Here is a 19968-nt window from a genome sequence, read left to right as displayed (position 1 = left end):
TAAAATATCTTTTGTTCCCTTTAAGATGAGAGCTGTGGTTTTTACGTCAACAAAGGAAAGAATTGCCCTGCTAGGTTTCGGTCTTGCTTTGGTCCAGTATTTCCTCACTTTGCTGCAATTCCTCCCTTTTGGAATGGTACTGTCTTGTGGCATTGTATGCTGGAAATACGTGATTTGCTTTTTGCTTTTGTAAGAGGTTAAACAGTTAAGAGATTGCCTTGAGTCTCAGAAGACACTTTGGACTTTTAAACAGTTGAGACTGAAAGAATATGGGGACTTCGGAAGTTGGACTAAATACATTTTGCATTATAATGTGATCCCAAGCCTATGGTGCCCAGGGAATGAATACAGTAATTTGAATGAAAATAATCCCATGGGTTCCTCTGTTTGAATATTTGGTCCCCAGCTTTACAGAAGTATTTGGGAATGACTAGGAGGTATGGCCTTGTTGGAGGAAGTATGTCACTGCCTTGAAGGTTTCAAAAGCAAAACAACATTCCCAGTTAGCTCTGTCTCATAGTTATGTATCAAGATGTGAGCTCTCAACTACTGCCCAGGCCATTCCTGCCTATCTGTTGCCATGCTTTCTGCTATCATGATCATGGGCTTTAACTCTCTCAAACTGTGAGGCCCAAATAAATGCTTTTTTCTACAGGTTGCAATAGAAAAGTAACCAAAAAAAAAAATCCAGGTAATTATATATGTACTTGGTTAAAGTATCAAAGAGTATAGGTGTGGTGCTGGAGGAATGGCTCAGAGATGGTTAAGAGCACTGGCTGCTCTTCTAGAGGACCCAGGTTCAATTCCCACAGCCAACTTATCTGTACTATAACTCCAGCTCAAGGGATCTGACAATTTCTTCTAGCCTCTGCAGGCACCAGGCATGCATATGGCCCACACATACATGCAGGAATAACACCCATACACAGGAAATAAAAATAAATATTTTCTTTTAAAATGCTATTTAAAAAAAAGTATAACCAGGCCTGCTGGCATAGTCCTATATTCCAGTCAGAGAGGATGATGCAGCAGTGTGGCAATTCAAGGCTAGCTGGGTTGTAGGGGAGTTCAAAGGCAGCCTGGGCAACTTAAAGAGACCCTGTCTCAAAATAAAATGTAAAAGAGGGCTTGGAAAGTATTCTCAGAGGTGGAGCACCATGCTCACCCTTCAATTAAGCCCTAGTACCAAAATAAAAATAAATAAATAAATAAACAAAAAAACCCCGAAAGGCTAACCATCAGCTCGCGCTCTCTCTCTCTCTCTCTCTCTCTCTCTCTCTCTCTCTCTCTCTCTCTCCCTCCCTCCCTCCCTCCCTCCCTCTCTCCCTCTCTCTCTCTCTCTCTCTCTCTCTCTCTCTCTCTCCCTCTCTCTCTCCCTCTCTCTCTCTGAGGGCACTGAATCTTCTGGAAGTGGAGTTACAGATGGTTGTTAGCTGCCACATGGGTGCTGGGAACTGAACCCAGGTCCTCTAGAAGAGGAGCAGCCAGTGTTCTTAACTGTTGAGTCATCTAAGCAGCCCCATGTTTTCATTATTTTCTGGTCTACTGACTTTCAGCATCCTCTGATCCCTTCCTGTAATAGAATTAGGCTCACAGTCTCCCTTCCTCCCAGCAGAGTGCATCACTGCTACTGTCAGTTGGCTTTTCTAAGGCCACTCTAAAGACGATGCTGACAGACAGATGTTCATATAGCACCCTTGGATATGGAAGGGTGTGACTATTATCAGACAGATGCAAGAGCAGGAGACAGTGCAGCTGTGCCCACTGGAGGCATCTTCACAGGCCTCACACTACTATCCGAGAGCTGTAGATAGGAAGCCCCCTGTACTGGCTAGCTTCAAGTTGACAGAAGCTAAAGTCATCTGAGAAGAGGGAACCTCAATTGAGAAAATGCATCTATAAGAGCTGTAGGCAAGCATGCAGATCATTGTCTTAACTAGTGATTGATGTGGGAGGGTCCAGCCCACAGCAGGAGGTGTCATCCCTGGGCAGGTGGTCTTGGGTCTCTAAGAAAGCAGGCTGAGCAAGCCAGCACCCTCCACAGCCTTTGTCGGCATCAGCTCCTGCCTTCAGATTCCTGCCCTGTAAACCCTTTCCTCCCCAAGTTGTGGTGTTTTATCACAGCAGTACTAACCCTAACTAGGGCAGCCAGTAGCTACTTTTACCAGGTAGGTAGGCTAGTTAAGGGAGAAGGGGCTCTGATCCTGATTTCTGATATTTCTAGAGTTTGCTCTGAGCATAAAACCCTAGGAAATGCCATATGCTCACAGAGGAAGAGGACAGTACAGTTTTGGGATACACCGGCCTCAGAGGCAGGCCCAGGAGAGGTATATTTCCAATGATATCACAGCCTTATTTCTTGTTCCATCCCATTTGTCTTTTTTTTTTTAGTTTTAAGAAATTATAAACTGTAAAAAAGCACAGAGAATAATCACTCCAATGTGTTCATCATGCAGCTTTAATAATTATCAGCTCATGATAAAAATGTTGTGTGTGTAGGTGATGTAAGCACTCTATCACTGATCCATCAGCCTGGCTAATGCCTGGTCTTGTTTCTCTCTCTCTCTCTCTCTGAAATGGTTTCTCACAGTGTAGCCCTGAACTCACAGAGATCCACCTGCCTCTACCTCCCTCTTAAGATGTACACCACCACAATGGGACTTGTTTTACCTGTATTTTATCTGCTTTTACCAAGACAGCATCATTATCGTCATTTGTCATCATTATCATCATCACCCAGACAGGGTCTCTGTACCTTAGCCTGGCCTGGAACTTGCTATTTAGCTAGCTGGCCTTAAACTTTTGGTGATCTTCCTGCCCCATTCCCTCTGACCTCCACAGGCATGCAATCGTCCCCACAAAATACATACATAAATAAATAAACAAGCCCTACACCAATGCAAGCACTTCTAGTTAAACACAGGGCACAGAGAGATTTGAAAGTAAGAAGGGGGATTATTGGGAAGAAAGGATTGGGAATAAGAGGACAATAAGGGGACAGGATCAAAGTACATATTGTGAAACAAAGAATTAGTGGCTTAAGAACACTTTAGTGTTTATTTATTTATTGTTTTGTTCATTTGTTTGTTTTGAGACAGGGTCTGTGGTAGTTTGAATGAGAGTGGCTCCTATAGGCTCACATATATAAATGCCTGTTTCCTAGCTGGTGAAACAGATTGGTGAAGAGCTACAAGGTGTGGCCATGTTGGAGGAGGCGTGTCATTGGGGTGCGCTTTGAAGTTACAAAAACCTTCATCAGGCTTGGTCTCTCTCTGCCTGCTGCTTGTGGATAAGATATGATCTCTCAGCTACTGTTCCAACTCCATGCCTGCCTGCCTTGTTGCTGTCATGTTCCTCTGATAACCATAGACTAACCCTCTGAAACTGTAATCAAGCCCCCAGTTAATGCTTTCTTGTATAGTTTTCTTGACCATGGCGTCTCTTCACAGCAATAGAAAAGTAGCTAAGACAGGGTCTCATGTAGCCTAGGGTGGCCCTTGAATTCCTGATCCTCCAGTATCCATTTCCCAAGTGCTAGGTTACTGGGTATACCACCACACCAAGATTATTTATTTTTATTTAAAGACTTTTAAACATTACTTTTAACCATGTGTATAGGTATGTAAGTACGCACATGTAAACAGGTGCCCAAGGAAGCCAAAGGTGGTAGACACCCCTGGAGCTGGGTTACAGGCAGCTGGGAATTGAACTCTGGTCTTCTGGAGGGCAGTGTATACTCTTAGGCACTGGGCCATCTCCCAAGCCCATTTTCCAGTCAGGGTCTTACTCTGTAGGCCAGGTAGGCCCAGGACTCAATATGCAGCCCAGGCCTACCATAGACTCCTAGCAATCCTTCTGTCCTGGCTTCCCAAGCTCTGAGATTATAAACTACCACAGGCACTGCAATTTTGTTTTTAGAGTATTATGACTTTATAATTCTTAAAATTCCTGAGGTATAGATAATTTAACAGACATACATATGTGCATTGCTGGTATACAATAAACATAAAGTGTGTACTGGGGTTAGGGTATAGCTCATGGAAGAGTACATAACTAGCAAGAGTTGGGTTTAATCATCAGCACTGCAAACACATGAGTAAATAAATAAATGTACTATATCTGACTATTCATGACAGCTAAAAACTGAAACACCAAAACCCCCAGAAGATAAATGGGTAAACAAAAGATGGTATAACAGCGATGGAATGGTCTTCTATTTTAATAAAATACTGAAACAGACTAAACATGGATATTGAAGCCAATCATAAATGACAGGTATGTATGATATTTAATAGTTGACAAGGGACAGAGATATGGGCTATAATAGGCTTCATTTGGGAATGAAAATTTCTAAAATTCATTGTGCGGATAGCTATAGAACTCTATGAATATAATAAAAACCAATAATTTTTTTTTACTTTAAATGGGGTGAGCTGTATAGTGTGTGAATCATATTTTAATAAGCAATGCATACTGAATGAATAATTTTCACATATCCTCTCTTGGATACATAATTCTTTTAGCACTTATAAACATCACTCTAAAATCCAAATGAGTGCCCTGTTTGCAAGGCCAATTCTGTACTGCCTTCCCTTGTGAACACTGGTCTCTTACATGAAACACCCAGTATAGAGGAGGCTTTAACGTTAGTTCCATGTTAGAATAACAACCTCTGTTGTCAAGTCAGTAGCAAGCCAGGGCCTTGCCTTTACAGCTGTGGGCATGACAGAAGCCATCTGAGTGCCTGCTTCTGGGGAGAAGAGTGAAGACAGCCTTTAGAAAGCCAGAGCTGACGGAGAGCCCTCATTCACAACTGGCCAGGAAATAGGTGTTGCTGCCCACAAAACGCCCATCACCCTCCTCACAGAACCTTTTCAGGCTGGGTGTTTATTTTTACTTTTTAAATTGCATCTACAAAGATTTTTATAGTTACTTTCAAATTCCTTCAGCAGCTATGGATTTTGATCTGCTCCTGACTAAGAAAGGAGCCCTGAGATGAGACACTGGAAGAAATGGAGTTTACAGCAACCACTTGGAAAGGACCACTGTTGGTAAGAACTTCCAGGTAGGGAATTAAGATTCCCTCAGTTACTGTGCTTTAAAAAATGATGCTCAAGGTAAAAAGTTCTGCTTGCAGAGAAATCATCATTTAGATATTTTCTACTGTCTGCATTCAGAATATCTTTGTTTTTATTACTAGCACAGCTGCTAAGTGTAGGTAGGTGTGTGCCTATTTAGAAGCCATAGGAAAACTCAAAGAGAAACTCTAAAAAGCCCCCCTTGTTGAGAACATGATACATTCACCCCAAAACGCTCCCTCAGGCTCCACCCACCAGTCATTGCCAGAAGTGAGAGAGCGGGTGTGTTAATGACCGAGAGCACCCGGTCTCCTTGCACACACTGAACACAGCAGTTATTTCTACTCAGAGGAGAACTTACCTGTGCTTCTCAAGGAAAGCGTGGCGAATTCAATGCTGAGCACGCCATCGTTATTTTCCAAGAACCCCTGAATGCAGCTCACAGGGGATCTTTACCAAGTCACTGATCCAGCCCAGATAAGGAACACCAAAAAGTCAGGGGAAAATTAACACATCATTCAATCTTCAATGTAAAATGATTACTTTTTAAAGTAAGTGTGGACAAGAGCTCCCCCTAGAAGGCCAGCTCTAAACCATGCCAGCAACTTTCAGAAGGTGGAGCAAGAGGGCACTGGCAGAAAGACTAGAACTCAGCACTGGCAATACCAAGATGGGCTCTACACAGAGCCACATTCGAGGAGGCCTCTTTCCAACCGGGGAAGACAGCAGCAGCAGAAGTCAAAATGCTCACTAACCATCTGAAAACTACTGTTTCCTGGCTCTGAGCAACAGCTTGGCACTCAACTGTACTGTCCCCATAATAAGAGCAGTATGAAAACCATCTAAACTCCAATTATTAAGTGAGTTTAAATGAACCAAGTCCAGTGGTTCACAGAGCAATCTGACAGCGAGTGGAGTCGCGGCCCAGCCATTAAGAGTAGATACTGCTCTTACAGAGGGCTGGCATTTTGTTTCCAGTACACACATCCTGTGGCTCAGAAATGCCTGTTAACTCCGGTTCCAGAAAATTCAACACTTCTGGCCTCCCCAAGCACCCACGCACATATGTACATACCTACACACATACCCATAATTCCAAATAAAATAAAGCCTTAAAAATTCTAACAAACGTCTATGACACCCAACTGAAAAGGGTAGGGAGGGAGAGGGAGGTTAATTGTGCTGACTGGAGCCTAGGCCCAACCTTCCTGGGATCTTGGAAGTCATCTAAAGCCCTGCTTATCTCACTCTAAATAATCGGTGGCAGAATGCCTACATAACTTCCACTCCTGAGAGGCACACCCTGTGTATTTCCCTTTTCCTCTATGGGTGAGCATAGACACTTCTAAAACAGACTCAGAAATAAATTGTAAGGGAAACTTGAAGCTTTGGTATGTGTATTCATTTTATGTGTGTATATTATCATATATAATGCTATAACATTTTCAAACGTTTTATATAAATTGAACTATGAAGTATGCAAACTTCTAAAATTTCTTAAATAACAAAATTTACCAGTTGCATGATCAACAGTGCCTCCCTTTCCCTTCCCATTTTCCCCTCTCTGTGTCTGTCTGATTTATTTTTTCCAATGTTTTAAGACAAGGGCTTCTGTAGCTCAGGCTGGATCCAAGACTTGAACACACTACATGGCCCCAACACAACATGGCCCCAACTACCATAAATGGCAATCTTTTTGCCTTATTTCCTGAACACTAGGACTGTACATGCGCAATCACAATGTCCTGAATGCCAGGACTGTAGGTGCGCAATCACAATGTCCTGAATGCCAGGACTGTACGTGCGCAATCACAATGTCCTGAATGCCAGGACTGTTGGTGTGCAATCACAATGTCCTGAATGCCAGGACTATAGGTTTGCAATCACAATGTCCTGAATGCCAGGACTGTAGGTGTGCAATCACAATGTCCTGAATGCCAGGACTGTAGGTGTGCAATCACAATGTCCTGAATGCCAGGACTGTAGGTGTCAATCACAATGTCCTGAATGCCAGGACTGTAGGTGTGCAATCACAATGTCCTGAATGCCAGGACTGTTGGTGTGCAATCACAATGTCCTGAATGCCAGGACTGTAGGTGTCAATCACAATGTCCTGAATGCCAGGACTGTAGGTGTGCAATCACAATGTCCTGAATGCCAGGACTATAGGTGTGCAATCACAATGTCCTGAATGCCAGGACTGTAGGTGTGCAATCACAATGTCCTGAATGCCAGGACTGTAGGTATGCAATCACAATGTCCTGAATGCCAGGACTGTAGGCGTGTAATCACAATGTCCTGAATGCCAGGACTATAGGTGTGCAATCACAATTTCCTAAATGCCAGGATTTTAGGCGTGCAATCACAATGTCCTGAATGCTAGGACTGTAGGCGTGTAATCACAATGTTCTGAATGCTAGGATTGTAGGTGTGCAAACATAATGTTCTGCAGCTCATTTCTTTTCACCACTGCCAATTATTCCACAGAGTACAGGTACCACAGTTTATTTATTTATTAAGGAATTACTATTATATTATTATTATTATTAAGGAATTATTTATTATAGAATATTTGGGTTTCCTCTAGTTTTTGGTTATTACAAATAAAGTTGCTATATATTGCTATAAAATGCTAAAAACATTTGTATATCAGATATTTATGTGACCCTTGGTTTTCGTTCCTTTTGTTGAGGAATATAATTGCTGAGTGGTATAACCAGTACAGATTAAGTTTTGTAAGAAAGTGTCAAAACTATTTCCCAAAGCAGCTAAATCATCTTATATAGCCAGCAGCAAAACCAAAGTCCTGGGGTTTCATCTCTTTTCCAGTGATTATTAGCTCTAAACATCTTTTCATGTGTTACCTGATATATGCACATTATCTTTGGTGAAATGTCTCTTTGAGTCATTTGACTATTTTCTAATTGAACTACTTATCAATGCCTCTGTAGTTAAGTTTTGAGAGTTTTTAAATTTTGTTTTGTTTCTTTTTTTCTTTCTCTTTTTTTTTTTTGAGACAGCATTTCTATGTGTAGCCCTGAGTAATTCACTCTGTAGACCAGGCTGGTCTGGAACTCACAGATTTGACTGCCTCTGCCTCCCAAGTGCTGGGATTAAAAGTGTGTGTGTGTGTGTGTGTGTGTGTGTGTGTGTGTGTGTCACTACTACCTGGCGCTTGTAAATAATTTTATGTGTTTCCAGTATGTAGCTTGCCTCTTTATCCTTTTCTTTAAAGATAAAATCTATGTAGTCCCGGCCTTGCCTGGAACAGGGTGGCCTTGAATTCAAGCGATTCACCTGTAACACACATAGGCAAAACACTCAAACACATAAAATAAATAAATCTTAAAGAAGATAAAAAATGGTACTGATATTGTCCAATTTATTAATTTTTCTTTTCATGAATTATATTTTTAATATCAAGTCTAAAAACCTTTGTTGAACCCTTGGAGACAGATTCTCCTACTTTTTTTTCTAAAAATTTTATACTTTTATTTATTTTTAATTAAAAAAATTTTCATGCATATGGGTGTTTTATACCATGTGTGCCTAATGTCTGAGGAGTCCAGGGGAGGGCATCAGATCTCCTGGAACTGGAGCTACAGCTGACTGTGAGCTGCCACGTGGGTGCTGGGAATCAAACCCAGGTCCTCTGCAAGAGCAGTCACTGCTCTGTACAGCTGAGCCGTTTCTACAGTCCCTAGTTTATATCTCACATTTAGACCTGTGCTCCACACTGAGGTGAATTTCGTATGCCATGTGAAGTTCAGACTGAAGTTTGTTTTTACCTATGGCTGGCCATGTATGTCAGAACTACTTGTTAGAAAGGCTACACTTCTAAGGCCACACACTAAGGCCTTTGCATACTTGTTAAAAATCAGCTGACTTTTTATATGCTTTGATTTTGGGTTCTGAAGCTACACTCCTAGCCTTTTCACTATTCAAGCCTCCAGCAGAACGCCTGAGTGCCATGTTGAAGTAGCAAGCCTTAACACTGAGCACAGTACTTCCTTCCATTCTATGCTTTTCCAAAACCGTTACATCTGTTCTGTAATTTTTGTCTCTTATAAATTCCATAACATCTTTTTGTGTATGTATGTGTGTGTGTGAAGTTATTTTACACTGTGGTAGATACAAATAATAGTGTTCATAGCAGTATTATTTTTAATAGTTAGAACCTAGAAACAACCTAGATACCTCTCAACTGAAGAATGGATAAAGAAAATGTGGTACACTTACACAATGGAGTACTATTCAGTGGTTAAAAGAAAAAAAAACAATGACATCTTTAAATTTGCAGGCAAATGGATGGAACTAGAAAAAAAATCATCCTGAGTGAGGTGACCCAGACCCAGAAAGACAAACTTGATGTACTCACTCATAAGTAGATATTAGACATAAAGCAAAGGATAACCAGTCAGTCAATAGTCCACAACCTCAGAGAAGCTAGGTAACAAGGAGAACCCTAAGAGAGACATACATGGATCCCTGGGATGGGGAAATAGACAAGATCTTCTGAGAAAATTGGGAGCATGGAGAGGGGGGTTGGAAGCAGAGGGAGAGGGGGGAAGGGGAGGAGGTAAGAGGATATAAAGGAACAGGATTGTCAAGATAGAGGAAGGACAGAGGAGGAGAGCAAGGAAAGAGAAATCTTGATTGAGGGAGCCATTATGAGGCTTGCAAGAAACCTAGCACTAGGGAAATTATCAGGGATCCACAAGGATGACCCCAGCTAAGACCTTTAGCAATATTGGAGAGGGTTCCTGAGCTGGCCTTTCCCTGTAATCAGATTGATGACTACCTTAATTGTGACCATAGAACCTTCATTCAGCAACTGATGGAAGCAGATGCAGAGATCCACAGCTAAGCACTGGGCTGAGCTACCCAGAGTCCAGTTAAAGAGAGGGAGGAGCAATAATATGAGCAAAAGGGTCAAGACCATGATGGGGAAACCCACAGAAACAGCTGACCTGAGCTAGCGGGAGCTTACCAACTCTGGACTGATAGCAGGGAAACTTGAATCGGACCAAACTAGGCCCTTTGAATGTGAGTGACAGATGTGTAGCTGGGGAAGTCTGTGGGGCCACTAGCAGTGGGACCAGGATTTATCCTTACTGCTTGAACTGGCTTTTTGGAGCCCATTCTCTTTGCCTTTATCAGTCTACCTATAGGGCAGAGGGCCTTGGTCTTGCCTCAAATTGATATGTCAGACTTTGTTGACTCCCCATGGGAAGTCTTATCCTCTCTGAGGAGTGAATGGGGGTGGGGTGAGGGGAAGGTGGAGTGGGGAGCAGGAGGAAGGGAGGGAGTGGGAACTGGAATTGGTAGGTAAAATGAGAAAAGATTGTTTTAAAATAAAAAAATACATATAATATAAAATTTACCATTTTAACCTTTCTTGCTCTTTTTGGGTTATCTTCTTGTGTTTCCAGAGAAGTCTTGAACTCCTGAACTAAGAGATTCTTATGCCTCAGCCTCCCAAGGAGGTAGGACTACAGGTGAGAATCACTGTGCTTGGTTCCCCTCTAATCACTAAAAAGATTTTTAAATATTTATTTTATTTTGTATGTAGGAGTGTTTTGTCTGCATTTAGGTATGAACACCATGTGCAAAGATTGGAAGAAGTTGCTGGATCCCCTGGAATTGGAGTTACAGATGGTTCTGAGCTCCCATGTCAGCACCAGGAACTAAACCCAAGCCTTTTGTAAGAGCAACAAGTACTTTTAATTGCTGAGCCATCTCTCTAGCTTCCATTTAAACTACCTTTAAAGCACACAGTTCAGCAAAAGTAATTATATTGACAATGCATATAATACAAATATTTATATTTCCAAACCTTTCCCATCACACAATCCTTTCTAATAATCTGGAGGCAGTAACTCTATGTTCTGCTCCCCGAGTCACTATTAATCTTTATTTTCTGACTCTATGAACCTACATATTCTAGATATTTCATGTAAGTGGGATAATAATAGTATTTGTCCTTTTGTGACTTTATTATTATCCCACCAACAATGCTTCCGGGAGGCAGCTCTCTCTTTCTGCTGTTTTGTGGCTACACTGGGTCCTAAGGCTAATTGCCCCTACGAACCTCCAGCCAGCCCTCCTGTCTCTGCATCTCATCTTGCTGCAGAGTGCTGGAGTCAAAGACACCACCACTGCACTCATATCTTGTTTTCAGAGGTTCTGGGAACTTAACTTGGGTCATCAAGCTTGCAAGCAAAGCATTTTCTTATTGCCGAGCCCTCCCCCAGCCCATGTCAGAGCATGTGTCAAAATCTCAGCCACATATCAGCTTCACTCCTAGTTCCTTCATTTCTTTTAAATACTACATCACATTTTACTATACATATATGCCGCATTTTATTTATCTGCTCATTTGCTTACTGGCACTTATTTGTACCTTTAAACTATTGGGAATGATGTTGCTGTGGACATTGGTTTACAAAAATGGTTTCTACAAGAACACATGCTGCAATAATTAGGTATAAAGAAAGAGTGGACAAGTTTTTATCAATACATTTAAGACAAGTAAACTACTATCTAGGAAAAAATACCAAAATGACTCATTTAAAAGAAAAAAATAGAAACTATCTTAAAAAGTTAATTCAGTAGATTAAAAAAGTCCTCCCAAATAAAACACTAGAATCAAATGACTTAGCAAGTATAGATATTCATATGATTCTAACCTCTTCAATGAAAGATGAAAAGGGCTGGAAGTGGATGCACAAGCCTTTAACACCAGCAGAAGCAGGTAGATTTCTGTGAGTTGAGGTCAGCCCGGCCTACATAGTATGTTCCAGGTCAGCTAGGGCTACATAGTGATACTTTGTCTCAATAATACAACAAGGCAGCACAACCATAATATAGATGGAAAAAATCCTCCTCAAATTCTTCTTACTAAAAGTTAGTTCAGGTCAGTTAAGGTACTTGCTGCTAAGCCTGATTTTGCTACAAAGCATAAGTTTGATCCCCTGTGACCTTGTGGTGGAAAGAAAGAACTGAGTCCTTAAAGTTTGCCTATGACTCTCTCTCTCTCTCTCTCCCCCCCACACACACACTAAAATGTAATAAAAATGTAAAAGATTAATTTAGTTTAGCCTTGACATCAAAACCAACACAAGGATAGGGAAGGAAAATTGTTGGACATTCTTAGATGCAAATCAAGCAAACTTAATCTAATTATGTATAAACTAAGAAAATAGTACATCATCCCCAAGTTGAATTTATACCAGGAATACAACAGGCCTGGCTTGTACAACAGAGAGAACAGTCTTCATACTCACTGAGGAGGAAAACTGCAGGATGTTGGGGCTAAGCTAATATGAATGACTATATTCACTTAACACAGGAAGTTTGTGAATATCCAGAGAGAGATATCAAGGCAGCAACAAAGAATACTGGCGTGACATCTCCATGGGAGTCAGGCTGGAGGCAACACTAAGAAGCACCACCAAACACCAGTATGACTAAGTCACCCAGGAACCTCTGTGGAATGAAGCAAGAAGACAACCAAGGCCAGATTGTAAGCTACCCTAGTGTTTAATGAAGTCAGTTCTCCAAATGAATGATCAGAAAATAAAGGAAAGGAGAAACACAAAGTAGTGACTCAAGTGGGTGGTATGTGACAGGTGTGGGAAGGAAAAAAGCTATACTGTGGGCTGATGTGTGAGCAGATACGCAAAATACATGTGCACATGCATACAGAGGCAAGAGATCACTGGGTGTGCCTTTCCTCAATCACTCTCTACCTTATTTTTTTGAGACAGGGTCTCTCACTGAATCTAGAGCTCACAGACTCAGCTTGGACTGTCTAGCCAGCAAGCCATACAGATCTTCCTGTCTCCTGCTTCCCAGTTCTGGGGTGACAGGCACACTTTTCTTTTTCTTTTTTCTTTTTTCCCTGAGACAGGGTTTCTCTGTAGCTTTGGGGTTTGTCCCGGAACTAGCTCTTGTAGACCAGGCTGGACTCAAGCTCACAGAGATCCTCCTGCCTCTACCTACCAAGGGCTGGGATTAAAGGTGTGTGTCACCACCGCCTGGCATGCATGTCCCACTTTTTACGTGAGTGCCAAGGATGCAAATCCAGGTCCCTATGCCTGTGCAGCAAGCCCTGCACTCACTGAGCATCTCTCCAACCCCTAGAACAACGTCCACATGCTACTCAGTCTTACGCCAAGAATCCTCAAAGACAAGGCATCATGGTACCATTCAGTTGCCACTAACTCCAAAAGAGTGAATTTAGTCTTCACTAAATCCATACAGTGAAGTTCAAAAGCATTTCTTACCTGAATTTTGATGGGCCAGGTGAAATTACTGACATAAACAAAGAAAGTAATGTTTGGGTGGTTGCGAAAATCAAATTTCTCATTAGAGAAGCTATCTTTGTATTCCTTGATGTTGGTTTTTGAAACAACAGGCATCTCTTCTCCAGTTTGGGTTCCAGCTAAAAGGAAGCAAAGAATGAAAATAAAGACTCTTTTTTGGAAGGGGTGAGGCAGGGCAGTAGACGGAGTATTCCCTTGTTAGTAATGAGGGTAATGGTTTACTGACCACTTACCATGGCAAAGGAATAGCCTTTGGAGCTCAGTCTGTACTCCACACAACACATTCTATCCCTCATCCATAGAGTAGAAAATCCGAAATTCTAAGAAATCATTAACTAGCCTCAGGGTTGACAGCCGCAGGGAATGGATCTGGGATTGAACCTAAGAAAACTGACACATAAACTTGTATCCAAACCATCCATACTGAAAATGGCACATGTGGCCATGAAATTATCACCAGAGTCCTTCCTATAAGAGGCACTGGTGGGAACTGGAGAGATGGCCTAAGAGTTAAGAACATCAACAGTTCTTCCAGATTAGAATCCCAGCACCCACACAGCAGCTCACAGTCACCTGTCATTTCAGTTCTAGGGCACCTAACACCCTCTTCTGAGCTCCATAGGCACAAGACACCGTGATGCACAGACATGCATGTAAGCAAAACATTTATACACATAAAATAGGCACTGACATTCACTCTGCACTTAACACTTTATGTCCTTTGTATTTCTTCTTCACACTGTGACATGTGACAGTGCTTCAGGCCTCTGTACCAGGGACATTTATTCATCCATCACTAGCAGGAATGTCCTCAAGTAGTCACTCAGTCCTTCTTTCTGTTACCAGCCAACACTGCATTCAGGACCCTAACTAGTATAACATTGTTTCTACATGGCCTCACATTTTATGTACTTCATTGGCCAAGATTCTAAATAAATAAGTAATTTCTTTGAGAATGATTAAATTTCAAGCACTACAAAAAGTACTTCCTTTTTTTCACTTATTCCTTGTAATACTATATTTCAGGCACAGCTGTGAATATGCCCAACACATTTGTAGCTATCATGTTGCAACATAAGAAGGTTGGATACACTAGCACATAACAAGGTATTTTTACCACATCATTTCATAAGAAGGAAACGATCAGAAAATGGAGGTAACCTGGGGCTGGAGAGATGGCTCAACAGTTAAGAGTACTGGTTGTTCTTTCAGAGGACCTGAGTTCAATCATCAGGACAGACGTGGTAGCTCAAAATTGACTGTAACTCCAGTTGGGAGGAGGGAGGGCACTGGATGCCCTCTTCTGGCCTTCTCAAGCACTGCACTACATGGTATATTTACATACACACAGGCAATGGCAAACATAGAATTAAATAAAACAAACTTAAAAACCAATTTAAAAAGAAAAGGAAAATTTGATAACTTGTTCAACACCACAGTGCAGGTAAATTCAAACCAAGGTCTATCTACAGAGTTATCAAGTTATGGAGTGGTTTTCTATATTAACTGCTATACTAGGGCCATCAGAATTGTAATGACTCACCATAAGATAAATAAGAAAGGAAAAGCTGTACTTTTAAGACTTAGTTTAATTCCCAAAGTATGGTTATCTATACATATTAAAATCCCTTTTCATTGGAAGAGTTTCCATTTCTTAAAACTTTGAGTCATTTTAATTGTTCACCTATGAAGAACAGACAGAGATTATCATAGCGCCAGAAGGTGGCACAGATAGGGCATAAGAGGTGGCAGCAAAGCAGAGAGTGACTGCCCACCAACCCACACCTATGATGTCGGAGGCAGAGAGTGACTGCCCACCAACCCACACCTATGATGTCGGAGGCAGAGAGTGACTGCCCACCAACCCACACCTATGATGTCGGAGGCAGAGAGTGACTGCCCACCAACCCACACCTATGATGTCGGAGGCAGAGAGTGACTGCCCACCAACCCACACCTATGATGTCGGAGGCAAAGACTGAGATTATTCATTCTGAGTAATCCTAAGGTTAGACAGGAGTCTTATTTGCTCGTTCAAGGTGTCATGGCTACCAAGTAGCAAAGGTGGACTAAGAGCTCATTCATTTAGCTCCAGAGGCCACTTTCCAAACTCCTATACTACATTTGCTAACCCATCATTCCTCTAGGTGTGTCTTTTACCTGAGAAGCTGGTGGCCCAGGTGATGTTGAGGTTGAAGTTTTTGGAGGCGTTGATAAACATGTCCAAGTCCCTGTTTTGCTGATGAGAAATGCACACGGTTAGGAATTGTTAACCCTTTTCAGATTTTAAGATTAGGAATTGTTAACCCTTTTCAGATTTTAAGATTAGGAATTGTTAACCCTTTTCAGATTTTAAGATTAGGAATTGTTAACCCTTTTCAGATTTTAAGACACAGCAACAAGCAGGTCACAGTGCTCTCAACCACCTCATCACAGACTATTTTACATCTCAGAAGGAGCTCGTGCTCAAAGAGGTGGCAACATTTCTTGTCAGTTTTTCTCAACACAAGTAAGAAGATGAAGATAAAATTTCATTTGGCTCCCATAGAAGTGTGAAATCCAGCACTTTATGAGATGTCAGCTCCATGAAAAAAGGGCCCTCACCTTGTGCCATCTGTCAGAGAAACTTACGTTCAGCATTTCTGAGTAGCTGTTCCCAAATGCCCAAGGTTCCCAATTACCAGGAAGAAATCTGACCTAGAGGTCCAATTTCTACTTATTTATTATAACTGAAATCCACATTATTAATCCATATATTGTAAACTGTCTCTCAAATAGGAATTGGTTTCTAAAAACTCTTACAACAGCTCAAATGTACTAAATTTAAAACATAATTTATATTCATCCTTGAATTAAAAAATATTTCACTCACCAAAATTACTGTAAGAAAAATATGTCTGAGTATGGTTTCTTAGCTTTGAAATGTTGCTTTCCACTTACAGCAGTTCAAAGTGCCAGTTTCATTTTGATTCTTGGTTTTAATAACTGAAGTTTTTGTGGAGCTGGACAGAAGTCACTGTTGGTAAATTCTAATGATGTTTTTAGTTTTCACTGAAATTTCACTAACAAATATTTTTTGGGGCCTACAGTGATTTGAGTGTGAATGGCCTCCACAGACTCATGTGTTTGAATGCTTGGTCCTCAGTTGGTAGAAATGTTTAGGAAGGGTCAGGTGGTGTGGCCTTGTTGGAAGTGAGTCATTAGAGGTGGGCTTTGAGGTTTGAAAAGCCTATGCCATTCCCAGTTAGTTCTTTCTTGTTCTGTCTTCTACTTGAGGATAAGATGTAAGCTCTCAGCTACTGCTCAGCACCATGCCTGCCTGCCTGCCTGCCTGCCTGCTGCCATACTACTCCCTGCTTTGATGCTCACAGAATCTAACCCACTGGAACTGTGAGCCTCAAATTAAATGCTTTCTTTATAAGTTTCCTTAGACATGGTGTTTTGTCATACAAATAGAAAAGTAATTAAGCAGGACAAAATAATTGCTTTGCAAACCAATCAGATGCTATATTCTTTTTGGAAAAAATGTTATTTTATATGTATTGGTGGTTTTGCCTGCATATATGTCTGTGTACCATGTGCATGCCTCGTGTTGGAGAAAGTCAGAAAAGGGAATCAGATGCTCTGGAACTCTAGATACAGACAGTTGTGAGCTGTCATGAAGGTGTTGAGAATGGAACCTGGTCTTCTGCAGGAAGTGCTCTTAACCACTAAGCCATCTCTTCAGCCTTAGACGCTGCATTCTTATGTTTTATAACTTAATCCAACCATGCTAGAAATGCTCATTTTTAAAAAGATATTTAAAACAGGTTAGAAAATTACAATTTTTCTTTTTTATAAAAAGCACCATTTGATAGTTATACCAGAAAACCACAATGGAAACATTTGCAATGCCATTTTCAAAATTGTGATTTCTAAATGAGAGGTTTCTCTCACAGCACAGGGATTGCATTCAAGAAAATTCAAGGGGAGATGTGTGTTTATTTATTTATTTAACAAGTATCTGCTGACAGCACACGGTTAACAGCTACTTCTTCCCATGATACGGACTAAAATCCTTGTCATTTTGTAAAAGATACAATACATGTATTTAGATAAACCTAGTAAGAAATCTTTCATAAAACACACCAACCATCTTGTTAACAAGCATTATAAAATTCTACAATGCTTATTTGTTTTGACAGAGTATAGCTCAGGCTGATCTTTACTCACTATGTAGCTGAGGCTGGCCTTGAGTTGCTGATTTTCCTTCCCCCATCTCCCAAGTACTGAGACTACAGGTATAGTTACCATATGTTTACTTTAAAAAAATAAAATGAACACTATTAAGTACAAGTACACCCTGAAAGACTGACGAGCACTTGCTGCTGTAACAGAGAGCCAGGGTTCAATTCCCAGAACCCTGGCGCCAGAGAGGTAGCAAGCAACTCCACTAGCCATGAAACCCCACTGGGCCATACCTGGTCTAGCTTCAGAATTAGCACCCAGCCTTAATCCATCCTTTGCATTACAGATACCTATGTGAATCTTGTCTAAGAGTTTCCCATGGACACAATGCAAAACTTGGTTTAGAGGGAACCCAGAAAACCATGGTACCTCTTTGGAAGCTTCATTCAATGTTTTGAGATATGGAAATCTACTAGCTAACGTGTAAACATAGGGAAAAATAAAAATGCCAAAGAGCCAGGGAAATGGCTTTAGTCCACAGAGCTGAGCCCCCTGCAGCTGAAAGGCTAAATTTATTCTCAAGGTGTCTCTGAGTCTTCATTTCATCGACCGGCATGAATCCACACACCCGTGCTGTGATACCCATGGTGTTATACCCACAACTCCAGTTGCAGGGGATCCAATGCCCTCTTCTTGCCTCTACAGGCACCAGGAAAACATACATGTGGGCAAAACACCCATAAAAATAAAACAAAATAATTTTTAAAAATTTAGGTGCATCTGCAAAACTTTGCCATAGAGTAATTTAAGATTGCTTACATTTACTTAAAGAGCTGTTCACCCTTAGGAACTAGAGAAACAGCCTAGCAGTTAAGAGCACTTACTACTCTTGCAGAGTACCCTGGGTTGGTTCCTAGCACACATATGGTCTGTAACTCCAGTTCCAGGGGATCCAACCCCTACTTTTGGCCTTCACAGGCACTGTACACATGATGTACAGACATACAAGTCGGTGCAGCATTCATTACATAGTAAATAAATTTTAAAAATCTGTTCACTCAATAATTTGTCTTCTTAATACACTGTCATGAACATTATTCTACTACTACTTTAAAAACTCAGTGATGTTCACCTTTGGAGTAAGAAGAAGATAAAATGTGGAGTCTAGACATTACCTTGTTCCCTGAGGAACTACTGCCAGTTAAAGGCTACCTGAGAAGAGGGAGTCATTTTCTGCAGGGCTGTAATCACTGCCAGGGTGCCCAAGCACCAGTAAATAACCTCGCACCCATGCTCTTGCAATCTGCAATAAACTAATTAAATTGAGAGGGACACACACACACACACACACACACACTGCACACATGCAAGGGGGAAGGTGACTTATTGGTAGTATAACATTGTCAAGTAAATGAAAAAAATATGTAAAAGATTACCAGGTATATTCCCACCCTGATACTATTCTGCTACTATGCAGTACTTCTGTCCAGGATGACCAAGGTAAAAGACCCGTACAAAATTCAACACAAAATAAGACAACTTGAAAGAAATTCTTACTTCATCAGGAGTAGCCACAAAATTGATGGCTGTATAATAGCGATCGTCTTCCTGGGACAGACTAAAAGTGAACTGATAGTCAATGAGAAGGGTATCTACGGGAAGAAAGAATACATACTTAAAAATGATACAGGCAAATCATATATACCACACATATATAATAAGAATTAAAAAATAAGAACTGATACAAAATAAAACAGGTCTCTGAAGGCACAGCTTGTGTTACTCACAAAATCAGCAGCTATGAAAGGATACTAACTATCCCCAGGATTTTGAGACTGGGTCTCATGTTGCCTAACCTGGCCTTGAATTCCTGATCCTCCTGCACCTGTACACAAGTACAGCTGTGTGCCATTATGGGCAGTTCACACAGGTTTTTTTCAAACCTGTGAAACCAAATCTCTGCAGTATCTTTTGAATTACCCAGCAAGCCTTACTTACTAAGACCCTGATTGAGGCTTTGGCTCAAAATGAATTCATCTATGAATATTAACTAAATATCTATTTATACATGCTATGCTTTACTTAAGGACACAAAGGTATAAACGAATGACATAACAGAAACCAGGTCTTTGTGGGAAAAGGGTGAATTCAAAGTCGGGGACAAAGAATATAACTTTAGTAATATGGAAAGGAATAAAACAGTCATATATACCAGTGTGCTACAACTTCAAAGCATGTTCACTACCACAGACTACACAATTTTAAAGCCTGTTGTACAAAACAATAAAGACCTGTCTTAGAAAAGGGCAGGATTGTCAGGTGTGGTGACATATGCCTTTAATCTCAGTAACAGGGGTGAGGGACATAGAGAGCTGGGAAATTAGGTCAAGCCTGGT

General features: G+C 41.0%; 1 protein-coding gene across 2 annotated transcripts in view; it reads right to left on the bottom strand.

Moving 5' to 3' along the window:
• The window catches only part of Atrn (attractin), a 141528-nt gene that overhangs the window by 35272 nt on the left and 86288 nt on the right, over positions 1-19968 (bottom strand). For both annotated transcript variants that reach the window (XM_075962200.1, XM_075962201.1), the window contains exons 22-24: positions 19130-19224; positions 15566-15644; positions 13367-13524 (exon numbers count right to left, since the gene is read on the bottom strand). In XM_075962200.1, coding sequence (XP_075818315.1) covers positions 13367-13524; positions 15566-15644; positions 19130-19224 — 332 coding nt within the window. The remainder of the gene's footprint in view (positions 1-13366; positions 13525-15565; positions 15645-19129; positions 19225-19968) is intronic.

This window comes from Microtus pennsylvanicus, chromosome 2 (assembly GCF_037038515.1).
Source record: "Microtus pennsylvanicus isolate mMicPen1 chromosome 2, mMicPen1.hap1, whole genome shotgun sequence".
In the NCBI taxonomy this organism is placed as follows: Eukaryota; Metazoa; Chordata; class Mammalia; order Rodentia; family Cricetidae; genus Microtus; species Microtus pennsylvanicus.
This window is presented reverse-complemented; position numbering and strand designations above follow the sequence as displayed.